The following is a 21,510-nucleotide window of genomic DNA, read 5'->3' as shown; positions in this document are numbered from 1 at the left end:
CAGCGGGAAAGCCACACATCTCTAGAGTCCAAGTTGTTGCAGACGACCACTCGTCTGCCAGTCTTCAAATCAGAAGGAGTGTGTGCGTGTGTACGAGAGAGCTACTGGCGCAAAGCCTAAGAAGAGGAGGAGTTGTGATTTATTCTCTGACCGAAAATCAGCGATCTGCAACATGCCAACCTTCAATCCGAACGACAAACAGGGTAAGGAGACACGACTGTGGTCGTTTACTTTATAACTCCCTCCCTTTTCTTTGTCGTCCTTTACTACTGTTCATTTTGCAACTGCATTTTTTCCAGCAGACTTCAGACTCTGATTTTCATTAACGTCCGTACAGATGCTTCAGAGCTTTGTTTATGACCTTGCGATCGGCGGGACTGAAAGACCTCGACAGTCATTTTTTTAAACATTTCTGCATAGAGCAGACGGGAGATTCAATTATTATTTTTTGTAAACATTTGACAGCTCTCGTATTTTCCTCGTGTAAACAACCCCTCCCCTCTCCGATCACCCTTCTCGACCGTCGTGTGTGTACCGTGCAACCACTTCTTATTACCCAAATAGGTGATGTTCCTGGTTGAGGCCTTTTTAGCACTGTTTGACTTGACTGTAGTGATTTTGAATCAAACCTTTTCAAGCAGACATACATAATATGACATACTTCCGGATCGAAGTTTCGCTATCTGCATATATTGTACGATCTCGAAACTCTACTGATCATTCATTTTCTTTTTTGTCGACTCAGACACACTAGGTTTTAAGACGACCCACAAAAGTAGTGAGATCGCATTTGAACAAGGAAATTGAAATGCCTTAATTTTAGACAATGAACCCCCTAGACTGGCTAGAGCATCGGTAATGAGAGCCTAGTTCCTCTATTTCCTGTGTCTTGACATCCTTCGTCTCCGACTACCAGTCTGTTTCTCTATTTGTTTATGTGTGTGTGTTCTGACCCTTCTCATGTTCCCTGTTCTCCCCCGCGTGGCAAGACAAAAAATATTAAATAGTGAAAATGAACTCTCGACCCTTCCTGTTTGCGGTTCGCAACGGGCAGTCGGGCTTTATGTTGTATGAGCAAGTGGAGGGAGGACTTTAGTAATATTTAATTAATAAATTTCAGAAACTTTCCAAAGTTCTAAGACAGCATAACAAAGAAAAAGCAGAAGAAGAAGAAGAAGATGATGATGATGATGATGATGATGATGATGATGATGATCTCCATGCCGTAGCGGCAACGATGCTGTAACAGTTGTTACACTTGTAATGTGTGATGTTTGTGATGAGAACAGCTTGTTTGTAGTTACAATAATGATAGCAAGAAAGAGAGTAACACTTTGTGGGTTTTTACACTGTCGGGAACCTTTCTACAGCACAAGGTTGCACATTACTCTGTATCTGCCGATGAAATTTACTTCCTCGAACTTTGACACCGGCCTATAGCATGTAGCTGAATTATAATGGTCCTGCTGCGCGCGAGATCGCTTTGCCGAGTGTCTTCTCCACTGGGTCAGTTTTACAGCGAGGTCATATATAGTCGGCTTCGAAGTGCCTACCCTGTCATTTCTTTCAGCACGTTGGTAGTAACACACGTGTGTGCATGCGTGCGAGTCTGCAGCGTCGGTTGCTAACGGCTGGCGGCGGGAAAGCGATGAAGTCGTAAAAATGCTCGTGAAGTGAACAGGGAGCTCCATCAGGTTCCCATGCCACGAGTGTAGAATCGCGATGCGTAAGCTGGTGGTGCATTCTTAACATCGTCGGCATGGTGGGTGCGAAGGAGAATGGGCATTGAGGTGCATTCTGCGCGTGCATTGCGTTAGAGAGAGAGAGTGTGTGTAAAGGTCATTCATAACCTGAAAAATATGGACGAATATTTGATCTAGTGTGGGAAAAGTTTTACATAACTTTCATGTGAAAACTTTGTAAAACTTTGTCAGATGTTTGTCCATATTTGTCCAGTAAAGAACAGGTTCACATAAACATCTAGATAGCAAGACGTATTCAGGAAGTTAAACTAGTTGGAGTACGCACACCCCTCTCCCCTTTATCCAACACAGAGAGAAAGAGCGCACGTCCGCACACACGCACAGAAAAAGACTCACTGTCTGCACTTTTGTGTATTTTATTCACTGAATGGTGCTTAAAAAAAAACTCCGTGGAACACCCCATGTGGACTGACGACCTGTCATAAAAATGATCTTTCACACACCTGCGCATGCGTGCCTTTTGACTTTGTCTCCTCTCACGGCGTGCCGGAGAAGGTAGTGAGCATTTCATTCACTCTCAACGCCAGGCGTTGAAAGCCCGACCACAGCCCTTGAAATCCTCAAGTCTGGAAATGCACTATTCTTCTGTGGCTAAATCCTGACCCACTTTCTCTCCTGCTGGGAAAATAAAATTACTTTTCCGGCTTCTTTATAATTGAAATTAGTGCATGTGTGTACACGTGCATTCATGTGTGTGTGTGAGAGAAATCCTTTCTGGGTCTATGAACACGACTGATGCCCATTCGATTGTAAAACTGTTTGGTTTGTGGCTCGTGATTCTTCACCCAGGACCGTCTGGTGGCCGTCCGCTTTCCGGAAACTGGCACGTGGTATCATCGGTTATAATGCAACATGAAAATATTCTTCAGAAAATACGCGCCTCATTTCTTAATCTCCGGTTCGCACTTTTGTCAGGAATGTGCTTATGCATAAAGATGAATGGTTGACGCATTATTAAAATCATTCAGTCGAATGATTCAGACGAATAGCTTTTTTCTTTGTCTGCCTGGACTGCCTTACCTTCCCGAACTCCCTACCTCTCCCCCATTCCACATTTCCTTTTCTCTGGGTTTTTTTTTTCTTTTCTTTCTTTCTCGTACACACGCAGACAGAGGCTGCAGGCTACAAAAAGCCAGCCCGGCCAGTCTTGTACTGCCACTTGCAGATTTGCTCGCTCTCTGTGCAGCAGGCATCGTCTGATGTATGGCTCCAGACAACAAGACACATTCCCCTGTTTCAGCGTCTCTAAATTCAGCAGACGCTGCTGCAGAAAATAGTCTGGCTACAGCCGCCCTCTGACCTCTGCCGCTGGAAGAGTCTTGATCAAGGAAACAGGAGAGCCTCGATGCCTTCTGCAGTGTATTTTTGATTGCGGGGTGGTGTTCTATGTGGCGCGTGCCAGAAAGCAACCTGTTTCATAGTGTTAAACACATTCGTGTGTTTATTCAAAGGATGCAGAATATATTTGTAATAATTAGGTCAAGTTCGGTGCAAGATGCTGTTTCCAAAATCTGGGTGAAGATATCTTTTCTGTTCTAGAGATAGAGCCACACAGATATCAGTCTGCACAGAAAGCAGTCAAAGCTGTGAAGTCACTTTTTCACTCAGATACGACCAGTTAACATATCAGCCCCAGCTCTCTCAGTGGCCGAGAACCTCGCAACATGTAACGTATCCATGTAATACAACCCTGACGTCTGTGTTGTTCACCCGGACTTGGGGAAATAGTATCTTTCTCTGAGCTTTGCCCAGTTATTATGTGAAAGTTTGAGACCCCACTAGTCCTTTGAGGTCAGCGGTAGTTGCGGACAAATGTCCAATCATTACAGGGAAAGAGGAAGTCTATTACTTAGGCGATATCATTCTGTATTTTGCCAGTGTTCTGACACAAAGAATGCCGAGAACTTTCCGTTCCACAAAGTGGTTGAGATCATGTGATGGTTGCGATTTAATTTTTTGTCCTAACCTTTAGTCCATTTTACTTATACCTTTTAACCATTTAAACTACTTGGATGAAATAGCAACTCCCTGGAGTTTAAAAAGACCCCATTTTTCTAAGTGAAAAAATTCAGAATTGTGTAATCTACAGATAAGCGCTCGTTTAAAAATAACAGCAATCGCGGCGGCAGTAACAGCAGGCCTGTTGTGCGGATGTACCAGTACTTCTACCTGCAGTTACCAGTCCCGGTAGAACAAAAGCACGTACGTCCTTCAATAAATAAAATTCTAAAGAAACATTAACGATTTTATAACATATCTGTCTTACAAAGCTCTCTGTCTTTTTGTTAAAGTCTTTTTGAAGCCCATTAATTAAAAAAAAAGTTAAGTGTCCTATTCATAATACAAATACTTCCGCAATGCTATTCTAAAATTAATTTTTTTTTCAAACTTGACTTCTGTTCTTTATTTAACTTGAGGAAATCTTTGCAAGAGTGCGAAGAAACTAGGCGACTCGGATAGTCGCGGCATAGTTCATGATCACGACGGGGTGAGTAGAGTTCACTGTGAAAGAGAAGAAAACAGGATCCCTGGAAAATTGTTAACCAGACTGTAGTCTTTGGGATTTTTTTCGTGTTACAATCATAACAGCTTTAATACTTAGTAATAAAAAATCATGGCATGCAATTGTTCGTTTAGGTAGTCATCGCATTGTTATAACAAGGAGAAAGGAGCTCACATAATGTTAAGATGAGCAAAGATTATGAATGATTTTTTTCCCGTTGAGAAAACAAAGTTGTGAGTCCAGACTATGGTTCAGAATAGCAAAATTCTTGAACCGAGACCTAAAGTACTTACTTAAGCAGTTGTGACTCGCATGCCTTGTAGACTTTAGACTGTCGATGCGAGAGTGCAGGTCATCGTAGGGGCAGCCAGAGGGTTAAAGGTCACGCAGTAATATTGCTCTGAGCCGTCAAGTCATGCACTGGTGAGGTGCGTGTTTTTGAAGATGGACTTTCAAAAAGCTTAGGTAGTTACAGCAGTCTACCGGCTTGTGTGAAATGTCAGCGATACCTTTACTCTCGTACGATCATTTTTTCCTCCTTCCGTCAACACTTCTTCCCTATTTTACAGTTTACATCTCTCTTTCCACACACACACATTGATTTATGACTTGGGGGAAAATTCAAGAATAACATTAACAAAGCAAAGCATCATAATCAACCTACACCAAGGAACATTTTCGTTCTATTCGAACCCAGGAATATACCTGTGACTATCAGGAAGCTGTGTATGATCATCATGCATTTATATTCTAAGTGGAGGTATTTTGTTCCGTCTCTCAAGAATGCAGGATATAAGCACACATCCTCTATAATATTATATCTTTTGTTAATATATATTTTTACGTAGAAAGAGATGGGGTGGGTGGGTGGAGTGTGCTGCCCACTTGGCCGTAAAGCGAAGTGCTCGGCGTTTATTCAACAATAAACACACACACATGTTTGTTGTCCTCTTTCTTTCTTTCCTCATCTCTTTCTTTCATGCGAGTGCGAGGTTTAAAGGCAGTGAATAAAAAACTGATGACTGACATGAAGCACATGCCACAACTATTATCAGCCTCTAAACTTCCCTCGAAGATGTTGACGGAAAGCTTTGAGGCAAGGGTCGCCACTCGAGACTCGAGATCGGTGTCACATTGCGAGGCTACTGTAACATGCTCAGGAAATGAATCTTGTGGCATTTGCTCGGTCACCGAGAAATTTATTTCTCTTTCTCTAGGTCAGTCACTTGACTACAAAGATACAAAACTGTAGGCTAGTGCCTTATTAATGCATTCCTTCCGATGCATCTTTCAACGCTTTTACTCTACTTTCCTAATTCCCATTCCTGATCCCGGTCTGTTCTAAGTAAGTGTGAATTTCGCATTTCACGAGTATGACAGGGCATAGTGATGTAGGTGTGAAGTTAACTGGCATGAAAAGTCTGAATTAAGTCGCTCGTGTCTGTTACTACATTAATCACTTACAGGTGTTAAAGCCCAGCTTTGTGTAAGTTGGACACTGACAGGAAAGTTTGTGAAACCATAAGTTCTTTTTAGCTGATGTACAGTAGAGTTTAAAATATTTCTTACTCTTCTAACATCACGAGTTGTATTACATTCACATGTGAACCTCCATGTAAGGGTTAGGCCCCTTGCTGGAGACAGAAGACACGTGGTGACGTTTGTAGAGGGCGCTTGACAGTCGACACCGGACGACAGACGGCATGACGCAGTTTACCTGACATTCAGTAAGCTGAAACAGTTTGCTTTCTCAGTCTGGAAAAGTAATACTCCTCCCCCACTCTCTGTCTCTCTCATGTTTCGTTACTGAGAGCTGAGGCTGTGTCGGTATCGTGCGGACGATTCAAACGAATCCGCTGAAAGCCAAGCTCAAGGTCCGTTGACATCTTGATGGCCATTCTCAGATTGTTCCTGCAAATATTTTACCCGTTTCGTGTATTAAGTTTCTGGCCGTGCAGAAGGCTGTGAAAAGACTGTTGCAAAAGAAGTCAACCGAAAATTTTACTCTTTAATTAGGTTGTTTTTTTTTTTTTTTTTCATCTTCCGGTCATTTTTGGCCACGTAATTAAATAGTATGAGGTCGGATGGATATTATTGAAAGGCGTGTGCTGAGAGGCGAGTGTAAATAACGCCGGAAAAATATTTTTGTTGAAATCATATTAGATCTTCTGTGCTGGAGCAAATTATGGCTGTAATCTCGGGAATGGAACCCTTCGACTGCAGTTGATTATATGATTACAACTCAGCGGCAGTTCTGCTAACAGCGCTGATCCCGCGAGAATTTGCGCTAATTGAAAGGTCTGTCGACAATATCTTCTTACATAACAGCCTCGAGAAGGATCAAATGTAGTATATGCAAAATTAGTAGTTCTCAATCTTTAGTTATAAAAAGAGCTTTTGTGTGTATAGGGTATTCTGGACTCTGTATGGGGTATTCTGGACAATCATTCAATGAGTCTTGACACAACAGTGGACAATACACTTGACGGAGGGAATACAGTTTAGAAGAAGGTAATGAGGAACGCATGTTGCTGAAGTCAACGTAGAGTCCACTACAAGGATGTTGAAGAAGTTGCGGATGTTGCTACCGGGAAGGGGCGGATGTTGAGCAAACGGATTTTCCTGCTCTGCGTGACATGTCTGTGAGTAGCTTTACTATCAGTCTGTGTTATAAATAGAAGTCCCGGCAAAATCCCTGTCATCAGGTGTTTCACTGACTAACTGACGTCACTCTGACCGAAATCTCGTTTACCTGGTCCGCACCCTCCTTTTCCCCCACAACCCAACATCTGACTATGAGGGGGAGTGCGGATGACCATTGAGAGTTTGGTGGGGGGGGGGGAATAATTGGTGGTTTACGTCAGCAGCTATTGAAAGCGGTGTAGAGCAGTTGCGTATTAACGAATTAATAAATATTAATAAATATTAATAAATGTTGTGTAGCCCAATATCCCAACCAGCAGGCAAGCTTCTTGCTGTGCACCTCACAGTAATTCACGATAATCACAGTAAATAATGTAAAGCGAGAAACGATGTGAAGACTAGACGAGACCGAGAGGTTAAAGGGTGAACACTACAGATTAAACGGCAGAAATTTTGGAAAATCTGCAAAAGAAAGCACGAGTTACCCCCAAAATTACCAGTCTAATAATAATGTTGAGATTTATGAGAGAGAGAGCTTGCATGTGTAACCATCAAAGGCTGGCTCCAAGCGCTGTAATAATAACGGAGCTGGTCTCAAACCAAAGAGTTCATCGTGTACCCGGATAGGGTAGCTACTCATATTGGGGAGAAAGTGGCTGCCATCAGCACTGATGTGTCTGCAGCCTTGCTGTTGCATGGAATCTTCGATAAGTCAGTAAAGTTGTGCATGGAAAAGTAGCTAACCGTTATTTTGATGTTTATATGGAAGCTCACTTCACAATCTCTGGTATGGACTCGCTGTAGTCTACTTTTCACGGAGAGAAATATCCCTCCACCAACACACTTCTTGTTACAGCATCACATAACGGTCATTGTAAGTTTAGCTTCCTGGCGATGTACAGTGTCAGTCCAGTCAGACCTATCTTTCCTGTGCACCAAGCTTGCTGTGACAGCTTGACATCACAACTTTATGTTGCTGAAAAAGGAATCGGTCTGAAATTAACACTGCTAATGAACACATCCAAAATCTTAAAGTAATGGCAAGATGGTACAGATGTGTCAGTAGAGATAAATACATAAAGGATGTTGGTTCGTGTTTACGAGGTCCGGTCCGCAGTAACTTGTGTCTGGCCCAGAATGTGCACTCTTCCAGTGTACCACTCACTTATGTCTTGTTCAGCTATATATCTCTGTTTTCCTTATTCTCAGCGAGAAATATATACAGAGTCCATATATGCATGGATATACATGTAATTGCGTTCTCTACCCGCCCCATACTCAGGAGAGTGACAGCTCACGTAAGTGTATGTGACTCGACAACAAGTATGGCGGCCTACTTGAACCTCCTCCGACCTGAGTTTTAATTTACAGTGTCTGCCTGGACTCTGGTCGTCATAGTAACACAGCGAACTCTGTCGGTATTTTGTTGACCTCAGTGTACCGCAAGCCTGTGCCTGTGGTCCCCCCTCCACCTCACCTGTTCAGTGACAACGGTGTGTTACAGCAACCATGTCCTTCAGAAGTAAGGCTTGTTTTCATCACCTTTTCTTCCGAAAAAGACAGTGAAAAAATAAAAATTAAAAACTGTGACACCGTCACTGTCTTCTTCATCCTCATCCGTCTCACCAGCTCCCCATGCACGTTGACACCATGTCTTCATCGATGTTAAAGTTTACAGAAAATTTTGGTGGTGGATCTTCATCATTTCAAGATATCATTCTATCAAAGGTGAATGAGACATCATCGATTTTCAAACCTGTGAGCGGCGATGACATTGATCAAATAGGAAAGATGATTGCCATCTTTGCAGCAGCCTTGTCATCGGTAGTGCGCCAGGTAGTTAACGGGGTGTCTGCCAAACTGGACAGTCGCTTACGTGGGGTGGTCTGCCTGTAGGCCCAGCATCAACCGGCATCAGAGAAAGTAGTTCCTGCTGTACGAGCATTGACTTATGACAATGACAGACTCCAACAATACAGTCGTCGGGAGTCGGTCAGAGTTTTCTTCATGCCGCAGGGACTACAGAACAAGTGGAGCGGAAAGCTGTTAAAGTGTAGAGCGATGCTAGTGTGGGTGTCTCTGTCACTGGCATCGCTCTGGTTCACCGCACAGGAAAGGTAGAGGAGCTCGACTGATGTTGGTTAGTTTGTCTCTAGGCGCAAGCACAACGAAGTGATAATAAAAGAAACTTGAGAGGTAAGACCGGTTATGAGCGCCTCTTCATCAATGATATCACTCCCATTCGCACCAAGCTGCTCAGTCCAGTCGTTAGATAGGTTTTATGTGGGGTGGGCTGTGAACGGCAAAGTCACGTGTGCCAACAACTCTCCCGCTGATCATCCGAAACTCACAGTCATCGAAACCCTAGACGACCTCGTGAAGCTCGGGGTGACAGCCGCTGACCTCGCTTCTGTTGATCTCGGGTACTTGTCTGAAACTCCTGTAGTCGGCGTTTCCTTCCAACCTGAAAATGAAACTCTTGTGATCGGTCCATGGGGTCTAGTTTTGTTTCCCGTACTAGCCAGCCATCTGTGTGCTATTATGTGCCACCAGCAGATACACTTTCTATCAGTTGATGTCACTGTCGTCGAGGTACAAGTCTTATAGTTACGATGATGATGATGATGATGATGATGATGGTGATGTAGTTACTGTATCCACCAGTGATTGAATACATACATATGGTATGCAAGTGGTAATGGTAAGCCGAAGTGCTCTAGTGACAAGGGTGTAAATAATTTTGGACATGCCTTCCTTGAGCTCTGTAATGTAAGGCTTGTTATGATTGTAAATGTTGGGCTGGAGAGGATGTTAGCGGAGGCAAACACATCTGCAAAGGAGTGAGTGTGGTTAGATACACAGCTGTCTCCCCATCTGTACAGTGTGGGAAAGTTCCAAAGGCCCGATCTGTCCATTGTATAAGGGTAGAGGCGATATATTGAATGTAGAAAACTACAGAGTTATAGGTGTATTGAGCTGTATTGGCAGTATATTTACTAGTATTCTTAATACAAGACTATATAACTTCCTGAAGGTCCACGACCTACCAGAGAGTGAGGAAGCTGGCTTCAGAAAAAAACCAACTTCACTGTCGACCATTTTTTTTTTTTTTGCAATACATTGTCTAATTGATATTTATGTAAAGCACAAGAAGAGACTGGTGTGTACTTGCGTAGATTATAAGAAGGCATTCGACAATGAGCAAAGGAGTATTCTGTATGAAAAGAACTGTTTAGCTGTGGCATTAATGGTAAATTATTACTTCTTTCTCGGTGTGTTGATGTATTAGTATTGCCACAAACCTTATCAACTGAATACGAGTTTCATAATGCTGGTCATTATGTTGAATTATTTCTACTTTGTAATCTGATGGTGTATCACACTTAGGGAAACTGAAAGTGATATGCAGACATCACTGGGTGCTCTAAGTGTTTACTGCAAAAACACAGTCTGCAAGTGAATACTGAGAAAACAATTGTTTTTACGTGGCAAGGGTAGACAATTTCCGCATTGTTTTAAAAACGGAAAACAATTGAGATGGTGTGGAATTATAAGTACGTGGGAATAGTTTTTAATTACAATAATAGATTCAATAAGGTTATTAAATTACAGTGTGTACTTTCAAATAAAGCATGTTCTCATTGATAAAGAAATGTAGAAAACTTGCCCTTTGATGAGTAAATTGATCGTTTTGATAGACATACAAAACCTATTTTGTTATATAAGAGTGAAATCTCTTGATGTGACAGGCTACAACTGGGATTTATGAATGTAATGTTGAGTGTAGACACTAGTACACAGTATGTGTGGTGAGGGGCGAACAAGACGGTTTTCCTGTTCTGTCTTCTCAAAATATAAGTTACTGAGCTTCTGGTGCAGGGTCTGTAAACTGTTTCGCGTGTAGCGCTGCTTCCAGGGTATGTTATGCGCCACCCGAATATATTTACATTTTTTAACTCACGAATAGTGAACCTAACGGTCAGTAACAAACGTTAATTTAATTAAGCAAACTTATTGACCTTGCATTGTCACTCTTTAAGTTACTCTATACTCCTTTGACTTTTAGTATGATGTGACTGTTTTATGATAAGAATGTCGTGTTAATTTGTCATATTGTTACTATTGCAGTTGCAAAATGTATGTTTAGGATTGTTCTTATGTGATCTCTCTCTGCTTCGTATGTCTTATTGTTTATGGCAACACGTATCTCTCTGGGCATTTAGCCAAATAAAAAATCGAAATCTTCCGTTTATCTCAGGACGTTTAGAAATAATAAAAGTTTTGTTTAATTTTATTTTGGTCACATTCTCCAGTAGCTGCAGTGTTAGTGAACTATGTCTAATTTATTATAACTAGAGCCAGGAACCCAGCATACTCCACTCTTCCTCTCTCGTTTACTTTCCTCGATAAACCAGACGGTCATTCGAAACTTGTATGAGCGAGGGATTTCCTCAACGAACTTTCCGCCAAGCTGCCATCGAGACCCTCTGTGATCTGAGACAGCAGACAACTTGGTTTTCACACACGTTGAGAGGCTTTTGTTAAAACTGCAAGATATGATGGATGTTTCGGAAACAACGAAATAATGTCACATCGCATAAACCTTTCATCACTGAATTGCATCCCTTTATACGATATTTATACAACTCTTTCATCATTTAACAATGACAAGGTACACGCAGGCAGTTTTTTTAATTGGTGTAATTAGATGTAATGTCACGTGTGTTACACTCCTTTCTTCCCAGCACACACCATAATATATAGTTGGTGTCCTTTTCATCACTTACATTTTTTTTTAAAAAAACCGGCATTTTGATTTTCATAATTTTTGGGCGCAGTGATTTCATTAGCATTTCGTGATCATCCACAAAGGATAGTCAGCTCAGAAACCAGTGTTGTTGGAACATCATTCAGAGCGATTTGTAAATGTTCCTTTGACAACTTTTTCGTCCATCTTGTAGGACATGGCTCCTGTCTTTGTCGAGTTGACTGCAGTGCAAGACAAGGCTTTGGCCACACTGACCTCCTGTGAGGGAAAGTGCATGGGCAGTCTCGCGGATGCTCTTGTTATGTTCCTGACCTGTCCAGACTCCGATCCTGTAGTCAGGGACTGATAACTGAGATCAGACTGAGGAAGGATGCTGATCGTTTTCAAATCCGTGTGTCGTGTGTCGAGTTACTTCCCCCTTGTCCCTAAAAGGGTGGCCGCTGCATCCCTTCTGACGGCCGAAAGTTCTTGTTCTTGATGACTTTTCCTCGTTTCCTGTATTCTGAGTGTTTATTATTCTAGTCATTATTGTTGTGGCTTCACGTCTGCAACAGATCAGCTCAGGCTTTGTCCCTGCCTCTCGACGGGATGAGTGGACGGATGCAGCAGTTAAGTGGAGACTGATCGCAATATCTGATATAAACCTGCACCTACCGCCTACGCACTATTATTAAGACCCTGATTTTGTCAGCTTTTATCAGTCAGTACAATATTACTGTTTTGTAATGCACGTGCCACGGCCACCACAGAAGAAAAGATGAAACTACAGTCGCCATCCACGAGAAATGGTGGCAAGACATCAGCACCTTCCCACTTCCTCGACAGGACAAGACACATCACGGACTGCCATGACATTGTCGCAGTAGGCGTCGGTATGTCACGTAATGCAGTTGGACACAGATGATAGTCACGCAGTGACCTCTGGCCTCAACAGTCATTTCCCATAATAATGGTTACGACGAAAGGTCATCACCAGGTTAATGATGATCACGTGACCTCACCGAATTTCCCGAGGACTCCGACTGGTTATCGACATTTATTTTGATGCTGTCAGTTCATCTTCTTCTCGAACATCTTCATACCTCTCCAACCCTCGAATTACGGCCTGAATTTCTTGGGAGTCCATTTCCCGTTGAATCAACGACCGTTATAATTTATATTATTTATTTTAAGCATTAATGTAATAATAATTAATATTTGATAATTCAATGTCCGTCGTGTGTTTCAACGTATGAACGAAATCCGTCTGGCTGACGATCTTACCTAGGGCTAATAACTGTAAGACCTGTATCACGAGCGTCCTGAAAAATCTGTCTTAGGTTTATTCTGGGGGAAACACGATACATGTATATTGTATGTAAAGCCCTAGTTGATGGCCTGACCTAGCGTCCTGTGTGCTCCTCGTCTTTGGTCCCCTGCACGTGGTGGTAATAGTCCCCTGAATCTTGGGGCGCGCCGACCTGGACATGAAAATACAGTGGTACCTCGACATACGAGTTTAATTCGTTCCGTAACCTTGCTCGTATGTCAAATTGCTCGTATCTCAAAGCAATTTTCCCCATTGAAATTAATTGAAATGCCATTAATCCGTTCCAGCTCCCAAAACACCACCTCAATTGTTTCTGTTAAGTGTTTTTGAATAAGAAAAATGTATTTACAAGAAGAAACATTTAATAATAAATAACAAATACATATTCTATAAAAACATAATAAAAGAAAAAGTGCTTACGGAAGCGCTTAATTTTCGTCACTGGTCTTCGCTTTTTTCGTCAAGCTGTACTCATTTTCACCTGCAGATCGTTTAAAAAAACTGTCCATCTTTTTCATGGGGAGAGGTCCGGAGCTCAAAAATTATTGTAACGCCTTTGCTGGCGTTATGCCCTTTATCAACTCCTTCTGTTAAAGCACAGTTCATATCATTGATGTGCTACACCCATACATCCTCACCAAGTCAATTACTCGCACACCTTGCTCATGTTTTTCTACGATTTCGCGCTTTAATTCAATAGACATCATCTTCTTCTTCGGACCCATGGTTACAAAAATAAATGGGATAATGTTTTGTAAATGTACAAAAAGCAAAAAACGCAAACCCAACTTATCAAAAATGCTTCGAAAACGAGGGAAACAAGCACACAGACTGAGGTCTAGTCTGAGGTGGGAGAAACTGTTAGATGCTGCACACGACACCAACATCTGCCCCGCATGCTGGGGTCGTGTGCAGCGGTGTAGTGTGCGATTCCTCGTATCTCAAATCTTGCTCTTATCTCGAAGCAAAATACCGCTCGCTCGGCGGCTCGTATCTCAAAACACTCGTATGTCAGGGCACTCGTATGTCGAGGTACCACTGTACTGGGGTTGGTTTTTTGTCTCCCTTTCTTTCTGTCCTCTTTCTTTTCCCGTCTCTCTCTCTCACTCTGCATGTACAGTGATACCTCGGTTCTCGAACGCCTTGACTTTCGACCAAATCGGTATTCGACCAGGAAATTCGAGAAAATTTTGTCTTGGAATCCGAACAAATATTTGGAACTCGAACATCCGAACGTCCGAGATGAGCCGAATGGCGTTCATTCTGCCCAGCGCGCCTCGCTTGCGTCATCAGTGTGAGTGCAGAGAGAGAGAGAATCACGTTTTTGTGGAGAGAGTCATGAAATGTGTGCAAAATGGGCAGAAATCGCAAATTTTGTTGACTAACTTCACCCTGATAAAGTGGTAGCAAATAGAGCAGTTAACATTTTTAATGACAATGTTATGTCCACTTTCCGCAAAATTTTGCAAAGGAGAAAAAAACAGCAAACAATTGACAAATTCTTCCGTAAAGAAATCAGACAAGCAACTGCAGAGCAAGATTCTGATTCTCCTCAGCAAAAGATACAGAGAACAGAAACACCCGAAGAGCAGTTACCCTCTGTTTTTATTGAAGAGGACTCCCCTTCAAAACAATAACCATCCCCCTTCCCTCCTCCCTCCACATTCATTCCCTCCTGCCATAAAGTTTGGTACAGGTACAGTAAATGAAACACAATTTACTGTACTGTACATTTTTTTTTTAATAAATACACTTTTATTTCTTATTTCTTGTTGAGACTCATGTTTTTCTACATATTATATACAAATTAGGCCAGTAAATAGGCATTTTCTGGGGCTTGGAACGAATTAATCCAGTTTCCATTATTTCCTATGGGTTTCATTGCTTCGGTTCTCGAACAATTTGGTTCTCGACCGTCTTCCCGGAACGAATTATGTTCGAGAACCGAGGTATCACTGTATATGTGTGTTATAATTTGTTTATTTGAGTGCTACAGAAAAAAATAACAGCATTCAAAACAAGAAAACAGAGCGGCATTGAAGAATACCTCTGATAATTAAGATGATATGCTTGTCGGGTCCTGTGCAGTTTTTTTTTTAAAGAGTGTGTGAGCCAAAAGCAAATGATAAGTGGAGGCAGCAGAAGAAACCGAACATTCTAGTCAACGGGGAAGGTAAGCTTGCGCCCACCGACCTCCAGCAGGCTTTGATTGAGTAGGACCACATGGCGCTAGTGGAGAAATGAGAGCGCATGCCCCAGGAAGACACTTTAGCTTCTCTCATTTGTTCATCCCCTCCTTTTCTCCGTCATTTTTTTTTTCCTCGCCACTCTTCTGCAGCATGTAAACATACGCACACGCGCCTGTACACGCGTTCTGTCACGAATGCTACCGTCGACCAGCACCGTCCACACAAACAGCTGTTGTACATGCAGTTTGTTGTCTGGTGTTTTGCTGCAACAACTGAGAACTACAACAGAGAAATACAGGATACCTCGGTTCTCGGAGGGCTGTATAGAAAACAGCATCCACAGCTGACGAAAAGTGCGCAGTTCTAAAATGAGGATTTTTGAAATATTTTGTTTCTGCAGGATTTTTGTGTGCTGAGCTCGCACACACAGTCCTTGCCCTCCTCTCTCTTTCAAACGTGCAGCGCGTGCGCCACTGGCCACTGAAACCCGCTCAGTGTGTGTGTGAGAGAGAGCATCTCTGAGGGAAGGTTGGCCACGTGACGTGCGGGCTGGTGGTGGGTGGTGGTACTTGGAGACATAGAGGCCCGTGGGTTGCGCAGTTTGCGAAGGCGAGGATCCACAGCTAACAAGCTGCACAAGTGTGTTTGTGGGTATTTTTTTTTTCGCCCAGCAGGACTCAAGACCTCAACACGATGAGCCTGACGATCAATATGGCGGCCTGGTCTAGTTTCCAGACCGGCACTGCTCGCCACCCGTCCTCCTGCCTTTTGGAGGCCAGTGCGCCCTGGGTGGAGAGAATTAGGACGACACGGGGGAGTGTGGCTCACCACTTCTGCAGACCTTAATCAATAATTTACTAAGGAGAGATTCGCTCTTGTCGCACTGATTTCCTTTGTTCTGGTGAGCAAGGAGGATCCCAGTCCACCCAAGAAATAGGAAGAGATCGAGAGACGTAGGGTTCCGTCGAGAAATTGTTTACTGTCGTTATGGCCATGTACAGAATTGGTGTTGTGTTTTATATGTTGTAGAGCCACGCACACCGGAACTATATGGAGGGGAAATACAGTATCCTAATTATCTAAACGTCGGCACTTTTGTGAGCGTGCCCAGCACATTCAGTTTATGTCACCCTCCCCTGCCCCCTGCCCAATTTCCGATTGAAGGTTAATTGCTGCCCTTTCCACTAAACCAGGATGTCGGCCTCTGGAAGTGAAGTCGGCACGTTGACAGATGGTGTGATATGCTGGTGCAGGGCACAGTGCTAGACTGCGCACCGCCGGGAGGGAAGAGAGGATGAGGGAGGGCCGTGAAGCAGTGTGTTCATACGCCATGACTGATGGCGGACGCTGGTGTCAGACGCGCTTGGCCAGTCTGACCTGGGGTCAAGAGTGCAGCACCCTGCACTCTACTGGCACAGGAAGATGAATGTAACCACTCATACAGCATGGGAAGCATGTTGTATCTATTTACATTTACATGTATATATAAACATGCACATATACATATTGTATCTATGTAATACTTATTGAATCTGCATAAACATGCACATATCTACATGCATACTGTATCTATACAAACTTACATTTTGTACCTATATGTTTGTACAAACATGCACATATACATTAGAGATAATGTTGGCGGTTTTGGAGCATGTTAGATGTGGCAAAGCACAGGCATGCTGCAGAAGTAGTTTTCATTTAACTTTATTAAAAGCATCATTGTCATTTAGGATCGATACAGATTTGTTTAGTTCTGTATGACAGCATTTATTAATATTATGTGTGATATTTGTGTGTGTGATTTCAGGAGGCAAAGCCTTTGGAGAATATATGGCCAAATGGGAGAGTAGCCTTGATGAGATAAATAAGGTATGTTTTTGACTCTTTTTTTTAACTGTAAAGAAATTTTTATGTTGGTTTACATAAGTATTTTTTTTATAAAGTGTGCACAATTCAAATTATTTAAATTTTTTCCTGGATAAATACAAGACAGTAGACCATAAAGACCCCCTTACATACAGTGACCACGTAGGTCAAGGGACTTTGCTCTTGTTAGGAACTGTTTCTTGGTGCTGTTTAAAAGTATTATATCAAAACTAAATTCTCTGCTGGCTTGCAAGAAATGCTACTTTGGTGCTCATACCATCACAAAGCATGGTAGACAGATACAGTCTTGTGGCTGTACTATCATTAAGCTCTCTTTTATTACAGGAGTTTCTGGAAAATGAACAATACAATAGTGATGAGGAACTGCCACAAAAACTTGGCGAGTATAAAAGTGAGTAAGCTAGACAATAGGCCTCATATTCGGGCTCTTGTGGTCATTTGAATGAATCATGCATGCATGAATCTATGCACCGATGTGGATACACCAGAACACAAACTAAGGCAATGACATTCCTGTAAATAACACAGATCTAGATAAATCTTTGAGCGTGGTTTGAATTCAGAAAGGTATTGGTTTGAAGCCTAGTTTGGTCTGTATCTAGAAAACTCTTTCCCTAAAAATGTTATAGGTTAGTGGAAGGATAGGGCTGGTCTTTGCTGTGCCATGCTAAGTAACGCTAAACGACTTCCAGTTTATTCACTGCCCTTCTTACCACCAGAACATTCGATGTTTACCTTTATCTGGTCTTTCGTTTTTATTTTTTACCTTGATATAATCAATACATTTTTAGTCTTTTTGTTGTGCATTCTGGGTGGGAGAAAGTAGCCCCATTACTTGATAAAAAACTATCATTTTTTTCAGAAAAATTTATTGAATGTGACCAGGATCTGTCTGGAGACCTGAGTGAGTAAACATTAGCTGGCATTATTGCATACAGTTCATGCATGCGTTGTAATGATTGCGTACAGTTTACGAATTTGTTGTAATGATTGTGTACAGTTCAAGAATGTGTTGTAATGATTGTGTATAGTTCATGAATGTATTGTAATGATTGTGTATAGACTATAGTTCAAGAATGTGTTGTAATGATTGTGTACAGTTCATAAATGTGTTGTGGCATTCTTCACTATGTTGATTCACCCTCTGACAAATTGTCAGCTAATTTACAATCAAATGGCTTAAAGGCTAAAACTTGCAGTGTAAGAGCCACTTACCACAACATCAGCTTAGACATTGTGTACTAAAAGGACTATTTGTTTATAAACAATACTTTAACATAAATTTTAACAAATTTCAAAAAAGTATCATGATCCATGCACTTTTGCCCACCACTTCATCTTTTAATTTATTTGATGTCTGTGCATATAGAGATCAGGAAAAGGGTTGAATGTGGTTTTAAATGAAGCTGGGTGCTTCTATAACTAGTGTTTCCTTATGGTAAGGTAATAAAATGACAAAGAACTGCCATGCAACAAAACTCTTGCTTAGGTTCTACTCTCTTTATCTCAGTCCATCATTGTGTGCCTGCTAATTTCAGATATCATGGATGTCAAGTACATGCTGGAGAAGCTTGGCCAGGCCAAAACACACCTGGAGCTGAAGAAGATGATAAAAGAGGTTGACACTACTAACACAGAGGCCATCAACTACCGGGACTTTGTCCGCATGATGCTGGGCCCTCAGAGCGGTGTTTTGAAAATGTATGTAGATGTAGTCTTGTGGCCTGAAAAATACACCCAACTATCCACTTCCTCATATCTATATATATGTGTATATATATATGTCCACCATTTCTTCTTCCTTCCATCAATCTCTTTCTCCACTAAGTTATCATGTTACATGTTCATACATAATATTATGTGAACATTTTGGCTGGGACTTGCCTTTGCTGAGCCATTCAAATTACAGCTTTTGAAGTTCTTATTGTTACAGCTTGTCTGCACCATTTTGTTTACAGTTAGTCAATAGTTTTAGCTACACCTTCCATAATGCCAATGCTAAACACAATTACCACTCCACATAATATTCCCTGTATACTTTTCATAGGAAAATTGTTTATGTAGTCTGTCTTTTCTAACTGCACACCCTTACTCTATTTATAACTGGTTTAAATATCTCACTGTCCACATACTCATCTGTTTACCCTAACCAGAATTGTTGTATGCAGCAATAGGAAATACAATCACCAAGAATGAATTGTCATTGTCCATTTTCTTTAATCTAAAAATATTGTCACATTTTGCAGGATATTGATGTTTGAAGCGTTTGGCAAAACTCCAGACAAGCCTAAAGGACCTCCACCAAAACGAGACCTCTCTAGCTTGCCATAACAGTTCTGGTCATCTCAGCATAGTTTTAAGAAGCTCAATGGACAGATCCCCCAACTGTCTACTTCCTTCTGATCATTTTTCACTCATCATTATAGCCAACATTTTTACCTTCTCTGCAGTTTATGGAATCCCATTTTTAATCATCCAGCATTTTCCTGTTTCCTAATACCTCACCTGTGTCAAGGTGTATTCATTTTTGTGAGAAGTGAATCAGAAAATGTGTACGTGTTTTATGCTGTTACATGGAAAGTATGGGTCCACGAATGCATTAAATACTTGCAGTTAAATGCAATGTTTTAAATATTTGTTGTGAAAAATAAAAAACGACCAAAGGCTTACAATGAACAAATTTGAAGTATTTGTGTTGAGAGGCTGTTTATAAACCAGTGAAACATATTGGCAGAATGCCTGTGCTGATCTTAAGATTTTATTTAAAAGCTCACCTGGACACCTCAGTCTTTTTTGCTCAAACATCTCGTCAATAATTAACATGATATATGTATTGCAAAATAAAAAGGATCTCATGAATGCTTCATAGGAACTATGCTTGTTTGAGATGAATTGAATAGCTCGCATTTACTTGTACGATACTCAAATGAAAAAATAACGTTCAGGTGTTCTTGTCTGATTACTTTCAGCAGTATCTTGTAAACAGGATGTGGCTCATCTTACATTAATCCTCAGACATTCAAAACCCAGAACAGCAAAGTTTTAAAATGTGAAACATAGGTTTTTCAGGCAATGTATGGTTACAACTTGTTTTTCTTTGTAAACTTGGAATGTGTGAAGTTTGATGACAATGAGTTATCCTGCTTTTCTCCGACTTGTTGCTAAGCATTGAGTGATACCGCAATGATGACCTTTTGACAAAGGTATTATTAGTTTTAATCTTTGAGGCTTTATAAAAACACTTAGAATGTCTATGCACAAACAGTACCTGCCTTTAAATTAATTTTGTTTGCACTTTAGATTAATCCTGGATTGTATGTAGTTACTACTAGTGTGTAGTTACTACTAGTGTGTAGTAAGTTAAGAAACAAGAAAATCTGAGGTGATAACTTTGTTTTTATTATTGTAAGTAATATATAAATCTGATAGATCCTTTAGGTACTGTACTTGAAAATTCTTGGATAACTATGAGATGTCCTTTGTTCAAGAAATTAATTCAGCCAATACTCTTCATCACCGTTTAGATTGCTGTTCTCAGACAAAATTCCAACAATGGTGTATATTTGCTGTTCCCTTCCCCTCTAAAATTTAAAAAAAGCCTAAAATATAGTTTCAGCACCTTTATAAGAGTATGAACATTGTCCATGCATTAATATTTTCTGCTCCTGTGAACTTGTTACACTGTTTTGGACCATCACTGGTTTAATCTGTTAAATACTGTATGTGTACAGCAGTCATCATTATGGTTATCAGTCACTGGCATTGTTGTAAATAGTGAATTTCTCAACAACTGCAAGAAAACTGCTTCAGAGAATATGACAAAAGACTGCTGTTGCTTGTTGGGACTTGGTGAATTAAACCACGATGAATTAACTGTTTCAAACTGTTGTTTTTAGTAAGAAACTTGCATGCATGGACATATCAGGTTAGGACATATGAGTTCGGAAATCAGACCAGATGTTAGCAGATGTATGTTATAAGCATCTGTGACATGTAGGTGCTGGAACCAAGTGGTCAGATGTATATGGTGAATAACAGAGGCTCAAGAGCAGACCTAAGGCACCCCCTACTTTAAGCTTGCATGCAATACAGCAGTCTGGATGTAGTCATTCAGAACTGGAATCAGATTAAAATTGAGCCAGAGACCGACTGACAAGGCACTGGAGAAGGATGCTATGGTCAAGTGTTTCAAATAAAACTGACATTGATAGTAATGAGATGCAATCCTTGGTGCTAGCAGTAAGTCATTGGTCACCATTTGCAGTAGCACCATCTGATCGGTGGACTGAAACAGTTCAGGTAGACTGTGCTTGGTGAAATGGTGCAGGAGTTGAAGCAGTCACATATTTTGTAGTTGTATGAAATGTTCCTGTTAAACACATGCATGCACTACTACATCTGAATGTGCATGAATATGTCCAGGTGCACTGAAGCATATGGATACATGC

General features: G+C 41.3%; 1 protein-coding gene across 1 annotated transcript; it reads left to right on the top strand.

Moving 5' to 3' along the window:
* Nucleotides 1-14: 14 nt before the first annotated feature.
* On the top strand, nucleotides 15-20,936 carry LOC112566076 (allograft inflammatory factor 1-like). The gene is made up of 6 exons (XM_025242021.1): nucleotides 15-203; nucleotides 16,983-17,044; nucleotides 17,387-17,453; nucleotides 17,925-17,966; nucleotides 18,601-18,763; nucleotides 19,309-20,936. The coding sequence occupies exons 1-6, from the start codon at nucleotides 173-175 to the stop codon at nucleotides 19,391-19,393; spliced, it is 450 nt and encodes a 149-aa protein (XP_025097806.1). The 5' UTR covers nucleotides 15-172; the 3' UTR covers nucleotides 19,394-20,936.
* Nucleotides 20,937-21,510: the final 574 nt, after the last annotated feature.

The sequence above is a fragment of the Pomacea canaliculata genome, linkage group LG6 (genome assembly GCF_003073045.1).
Source record: "Pomacea canaliculata isolate SZHN2017 linkage group LG6, ASM307304v1, whole genome shotgun sequence".
In the NCBI taxonomy this organism is placed as follows: Eukaryota; Metazoa; Mollusca; class Gastropoda; order Architaenioglossa; family Ampullariidae; genus Pomacea; species Pomacea canaliculata.
The sequence above is the reverse complement of the archived record's forward strand: the minus strand, read 5'-3'. Positions and strand labels throughout refer to the sequence as shown.